We start from the raw sequence: 6,761 nt of genomic DNA, 5'->3' as shown, positions 1-6,761 counted from the left end.
TTCTCCCTTTATCTGCCTCTTCTGAGTAATAACCGCTCCTCACTGCCACATCTGGAGTGGGAGAAGGACAGGCAGGAGTCACAGGTAAATTCTTTTACCCGTAGAGAGAAATATGTTGGCGAGCAGCTGTGCCATGGGATGGAGGTGGCTGCCTGAACTTGGGAAGAAGGGATGTGGGGAGAGTCCGTTTCTGCAAGGCAAAGGTTTAGTGTGGTGATGCCACCGACGAGGCTGATGAAGACAGTTTGCTGGCAGTCCGTGGCTTTAGCCCTTTTTTGTGGGGGTTATCATGTTTTGGGGCGGTATTGTGGCAGAGGATCAGCAGAAGGAGCTTGTGCCTCTTCCATTGGGTGAGGGCTGTCGGCACAAGAGAGATGTGCCTGGGTAGCAAGGATGGAGGAGGATCCACAAAGAGAAGACTCTCCATGGCCAGGCACTGAGCTTGCCCTCTGCCTGCAGGTTGGCTGTCCTAGGATGCTGCCTGTCAGGCTTGGTGCTTGCACCCGTGGGTGCTTGTAGGGGCTGCTCACGTGCCCACAGGGACAGCATCCTCCTAGCAGCATCGATCCCCCCTGCGTCAGCTCGAGCAAGTCCCCACGTGGGGCCAAAATCACTGATGGCGATGGACCTGGAGCTGCATTGGCTCCACAGGGAGAGCTTGGAAATGGGGCAGAAATGCCGTCCTTCTGGAGCCGAGCCCAGGGAGGCAGCAAGCAGTCAGCACAAGGCACCATAAGGAGAGCAGGCAGCTCCCGTATGGCCATTAAGCAAAAGCATCGCAGCCTGGAAGCTGCGGAGGGAGAAGGGCAGCTCAGGTAATAACTTCTGACTGCAGCCATATTTCAAGTCCTCTGGCAGACAAACTAGCTCACAGGAAAAATAAATAACCTGGGTGCTTCTCCTCTTCCCCGGCTGTGGCTCCCTCGGAGCTTAATCAGCGTTTATGTGAGCGTGGACTCAAACACCGGGGCCGGGGGAAGCCGGTGGGTGGGAGATGTCAGGTTGGGGCTCGGTGGGCTGGTCGAGGGGCTGCGTGGGTGGTGGGGGGTTGTTTTTCTGCACCTCCAAGATGTGAGCTGTGCAAGTGGACTGTTGCTTGGAAACGTGTCTGCTTTCTCTGCAAAATCGTGGCTGTTGTAGAAAAGAAGGTTGGGGTTGTTTTTTTTTTTGAGTGGGCGATGTGCAAGCTTCTGCTTGACCAAAGGGATGGGTTTGGGACATCTCTAAGTGAGAGATGCTCCAGAATATGTGGTGGCTGCCCCAGGGCTGTGCCCAGGTGGTGGGAGGCAAAGAGGGCTTGTGGCACCTACTGAAAGCCTTGCTGGAGGGGGCTCTGAGAGGCTGCAAAGCAAAATGGTCCCTGGCCCTGTAAAGCAGAGCAAGGCCGCTCCGCTGAGGAGAGGGATGGTTGGAGTAGGAGATCCCATGAACAGCTCTGAAACAGAGTGGTTTGGGTCTGCTGGTAACTAAGGTAAAGGGGGGATGTGGAGGGATAAATCCCTGGCCTAAAGCTGGATGCCGGTGTGGCTTGGAGCAGCCTCTGGAGCTGCAGGTGGGACGTGTCATTTCTGATGTCCGGGCACTGGGACTTCTCTGCTCTCCTCCAATTAAGCATGTCAAATTAATGTTCCTGCTATGTATCTTAACCAGGGTACGCTCCTGACTCCAGCTTCAGGCTGTTGCCCTTGCAGTCACGGTCCCTGTAGGACAAAGGGAAAATTTGGTTATATATTGTGCAGTTGTGTGCTGCTTAAAAGCTGCTGTTTGGGTTCAGTCGCTTTAGCATGTAGGCATCTGTGCAGGGAAGATGTGTGCCCTGGACTGGGTGTCCAGGCTGTAATCAGGAAAGAAATGGGACTTGAGCAGTCTCTGCGTAACGAAGGCATCTGAATTAGAGCAGGAAGCCATCGCCGATCCCCAAACCAGCTCCTGGCATGGGGTGTTGCTCGTCTACCTGAAAGGCTGTTTAGTAACTTCCCTCCTGAAAGGAAACCTGAACACGGTGCGAACAGTTCTGAGCCTTTCCCAGGTCACCTGTGTCCGGAGGTGCAACGGATGACAACAGTCTCTACACCCAAACACCGTGCTCGCCCACGCAGGGCTGAGCCAGTTTGACCAACTCCAGCTCTGCAAAACCCGACTGGGGACGTCTTGCAGAGCTCTCCCCCACCTAGGGCACTTGCCACGCCACATCCTACCCTTCTTTTGCAGTGCCTAATTACTTTCTAGTGTGGGAGGACTCGGAGAACGTGCTGGAGTTGTTCATCCAGCCTCTGCAATTCACTTTGGTATTTATAAACACGGCGAGGATGTGATTTGTGATGCAAGGGCAGGTCGGTGTGGCGGCTTAGGGGTGAGTAATGCCTTCTTCCCTGCACATCCGACCTGTAGAAAAGGACCGGGAAGCCCGTGGGGAGGCTGAGAGTGAGACCTCCTTAGGTGGTAGATGCGTACAGAGAGCAAGGAGAGAGGTCTTGCTGGAGGGAACGAGACCATCCTAAGGTAATATCAAAAGCTCATTGCGATAAGCGTTTAGATAGTTACTTACTCCCTTCTGTGCTTGCTGCTCTGGGATTTTTTTCAACAATTTGAGTATGGGCTTGAATAGTTTGCAGGCTATAACTTCGCCGGTCACGCTGCTGTGCCTTTGCTCCTCTGCATCCCTGCCGGTACTCAGTGGTGCCAGTACTCAGTGGTACCAGTACGTTGGTCGAGCTTAGTGGAAGGCAATTTTCATGCCTTTATTCTTCCAGCTCTTCCTATTGGAGGTGCGAACTCTTTCCCTGGTGTTAAATCACCGCTGGTGTGCGACACGAAGGTTGTGTGGGATATGCGTGAGGCTTCTGTTGGAAATGGTAATGGTGCTTGGGTTGCCTCCTCCAGTAGCACCCTGCAAAGCCTTAGCTTGCTGGAGCTGCTGAATACACCGGCTGGATTCACGCCCTGGTAATTATCTAGTTTGGAGGCAGTTTATGTTCTAAGGAAATAATTGTCATGTTGCTTTTTTATTAGCAAAAACTTTGTTATGGTTCCTCTTCTAATAGCGTGTAGCTGTTGTGCTTTCTTGGGTGTTAATGTATTTTTCTCTGGCACGATGAAGTCCTGCTGATTATGTGCATCCAACCACATACACATATATATACATAAACACACACAAATATATGCATATATACAGTGGTGCGCAGCGGCAGCTTCTTCTTGGTGATGTCACATCTCTGGTATGACCTGTTTGCAGCTGATGGCAGAGCCACACACACCCGCTCTGTCGGGATGCAGATCCCTGGGGATGCTGAGCAAGTGAGCAGCCCGATATCTCTCTTGGGGTTGCTTTGGGTCGGTCCTCAGGCACTGTTTGTCCTTGCAGGTCCAGCAAGCAAGCCCGATGCCAACGAGTTTCCTTGGCAGCGCCCTCCGGGGCACCTTCTTCCTCATTTTTGGTCTCTGGTGGTCTGTGCGATACCCCTTGAAGTATCTCAGGCAGAGAGGCAGTGCCGAGAGCCAGCCAAGCTATGGGGTCCGGCGTGTGGAAGTCTTTGAAGGGGCGGTCAAAGCTTTCTTTGCTCTAGCAGGTAAGAGGTGATGATGATCTCTGCCCTGATACCTGCTGGCATTGCAGCCACGCTCTGCCACGAGACTGGGGCCGTTTGTAGTGGGAAACAGCTGCGGCTGGTGTGGGGGGGCTTGGGGACGTGCTCGTGGAATGCTCCGTGATGGGACCTTACTACCGTTCTGGGCAAATACCACTACGTGTTCATCATTGCAAAGAAAAGTTTTCTGCGAGCTTGTTCTTTTCCCTGTGTAAAAGGAGAAAAAAAAGGTGACTTCTCTGCTCTCTGCCCAGGGATACTGGCCGAGCAGTTTGTTCCCGCTGGCCCCCACCTGCAGCTGTACAGCTCCACGACGCACAGCTGGACAGACCTCACCCACTGGCACTACACCACCATCTACCTCTTCTTCCTCCTCTCCGGCATCGTGGACGTTGTCTCGCACTCCCCGCTCAAGTTGCCGCTGGGCTTGGATCGGCTCTCGCTGGCCGTGGCTCTGTTCATCGAAGGTGAATCGCCCGCAGTGGGGGGTACGGGGTGGGGGAGGTGCTGCAAGGGTCACGGGTGTGCAACAGCTCCAAAGCCCCCGGTTTTTCGAGGCTCTGAGCAGGCGGCCAGGGCTGTGGGGTGTGCAGGTATGTGGTGGTGCTGGCTGCATGCCAAAGTTGCCCCTTCCCCGTTTCTCTCCAAACATGAATCTGGCCAGGGCTGGATCCCCCAAGTTCATGGGGTGTGCACGAGGACCCAGGGATGTGTGCTGCTCCTGGTGGTAAGCAGCTGGCGGGCTCTGGAATTGCAGAAAGGTGGTGTCCCCCCACCTCGGTTGGATGCAGAGAGGGATGAACCCTGATACAAAAGTCCCTGCCACCTTCTGAGCTGAAGGTCCCCGTCGCCGTGCTCCTCCTGATGGCCCTATGGTCCTGTGGGCACGGGGAGCCCCACAGATCTGTGGGCAGAGCAGACCCCGGCACTGCCGGGGGAGATGATGGCAGGAGCCTGTTTGCTGCCTGGCTCTTCCCACCAGGCAGATCACAGCAAGACCTGGAGCACAGTCTGATTTTTCAGATTTTTTTTTTTTCCTCTCCAGAAAACAAATCCCAAAGCATCCTTTTCTAATGCCGTGTGAATCTCGGCAGGTTTGCTCTTCTGTTTCCGTGACTACAGCGATGCTGCGCTGGACCAGCACGTCCATTCCCTGCTGGCCATGGCTATCTTTGCTGGAGCCCTCTGTGCCCTCCTAGAGGTGTTCCTCCGAGACCACATCATCCTGCAGACCTTCAGGACCAGCTCCTTCCTTCTCCAGGGCTCTTGGCTTTGGCAGGTCAGTGCGTATCCAGCGCTCCCCTCTGAGCGGGGGGCTTCACGCTGAGGGAGGCACGGGGAGGGGGCTGCTCTGCCTGTTACAGCGCATCTGTTGGAGTCAGACTTGCAGGCTGGTTGAAATATTTTGGTAAATAAGAGGAGGAAAGGAGGCAGAGTGCCATCACGGAGATTACACGCGTGTCATGTGTGCAGCAGGGGCAACCCTGCATGCTAATTGGAAATTAGACCCCACCAGGGTGGGAAACTACAATCATGAGGTTTTGTTCTTTTTATTAAATCTAATTTCTGCCTCTATGTGTTCCAAATAGCTGAAAATATCTGCAGACCTCTGACACAGTCACCCAGTTTTGGGTCTAGGGAGAAATGCACAGGCTGGCAATGCAGCCTTTGGGTCGTTGTCCTTCTCTGGGGATGCCGGGCTGCGTTGCGAGCATCCAGATGCAGAGCATCCCTCTCCTCCTGAGGCGCACCCCTGTGTCAGTCAGGGGGGACAAGCGTGCCTGGGGGTGCTGAGGGCAGCGGTCCAGGTGTTACTTGGGATTATTGTGCCTCGAGTCCATGGTCAGCTGCAACAGCTTGGTGGGGATCAGGAGGAAAAGGGATGTACTAAAGCCTGGCACACGCTGATGCCTAACGTCTCTTCCGTCTGTGACCAGATTGGGTTTGTGCTGTCCCCTCCGTGGGGAGGACCAGGCTGGGACCAGACCGACCGCAGCAACCTGACGTTCCTCACCATGTGCTTCTGCTGGCACTACGCCGGCGCCCTCGCTGTCCTGGCAGCAAACTCTGCTGCGTCTCGCTGGTACGTGGGGGAGAGGGGTCCAGGGGGGTCCCAGCACAGTGCTGGGATGGCCAAGAACAATACCCAGACCTAATACTGCTCAGGGGAATCCAGCCACCAGTGCTGGGATAAGAAAAGTGGGTGTTGATGCACATCCAAGCACGGACCAGTCTGTGGCTTGGCTGGAAAGGATGGGCCAATGCTGCTGCAGAGCAGATGGTCCTTCGCAGGCTTCCCCAGCGGGCTGGGGTGAGCCGACGGCTCTTGCTGCCCACAGATACCTGACTGGTGTCACTGTCCCTCCTGCAGCTGTAACGAGTCCTGCCAGCTGAAATTCGGGGACATCGACGTGGAGCTGGACTGCGGCATGTGCATCCGCAAAGGCAACAAGAGCTCCGGCGGCGCCCTGCTGCCCGAGAGCGGCTCGGATGACAAGTGAGGCAGAGACGGGCATGGAAACATCTTCCCCGCTGGCTTAGAGCTCTTGAGATGACATTTTTAATTAGTCTTGATAAACTACAGTGGCACTTGATGGCAGAGCATCAGAAGCGGGAGGCAGGACCCCGAAGGCGGAGCATGGCAGGAGATGCAGAGCCTTTCCCGTGCATTCCTTTGGTGGCAGCAAGAGCAAACCAGGCTCGTCTGGGAGCGAGTTTTTAATTTTCTGTGCCGCAGGACTGGTTTACTGCTGGAGCCCAACTGGTGTGGCCAATTTGGCTATTTTTTTTTTTACATGCTTTTTGCTTCTGCTTCTGCAGAAGGGAGGCAAACCAGCGTTCAAAGCTCCTGGTGGCTGCCGCTCGCTCTGGTGGTGATGGAGGGGGGGTTTGTACAAAGCTTAATGCGCACAGAGTACATGTGATCACCAATAAAGTACTTTAACGAACCGCCTCCGTGCATCTCTTGAAAAAGATGCCTTGAGATGGAAGGCACGGTTAAGGTGATGTCTGGCCTCGAAACGGTTTGGGGGGTGGGTGAAGTGCCAGAAGGATGGGACTGCGTGTGAATTAATGTGGCCAAATGTGCCAAAGAAAGGGGTGGGTGGCCAGTGGATGGCGAGGCTGGAAGCTGCTGGGAGCCCTGGCACGTAGCTGCTTTCCTGCTGGTTTTGA

At 54.8% G+C, this 6,761-nt stretch overlaps 1 protein-coding gene across 1 annotated transcript; it reads left to right on the top strand.

The window, feature by feature from the left end:
• The first annotated feature begins 3,370 nt into the window (after nt 1-3,370).
• LOC101917988 (transmembrane protein 45B-like) lies at nt 3,371-6,203 on the top strand. Its single transcript, XM_005237157.4, has 5 exons — nt 3,371-3,569; nt 3,842-4,054; nt 4,682-4,866; nt 5,525-5,670; nt 5,959-6,203. The coding sequence occupies exons 1-5, from the start codon at nt 3,383-3,385 to the stop codon at nt 6,086-6,088; spliced, it is 861 nt and encodes a 286-aa protein (XP_005237214.1). The 5' UTR covers nt 3,371-3,382; the 3' UTR covers nt 6,089-6,203.
• Nucleotides 6,204-6,761: the final 558 nt, after the last annotated feature.

Source organism: Falco peregrinus, chromosome 15 (assembly GCF_023634155.1).
Source record: "Falco peregrinus isolate bFalPer1 chromosome 15, bFalPer1.pri, whole genome shotgun sequence".
Taxonomy (NCBI): Eukaryota; Metazoa; Chordata; class Aves; order Falconiformes; family Falconidae; genus Falco; species Falco peregrinus.
Note: the sequence above shows the minus strand (reverse complement) of the source record. Positions and strands in the feature narration are given on the sequence as shown.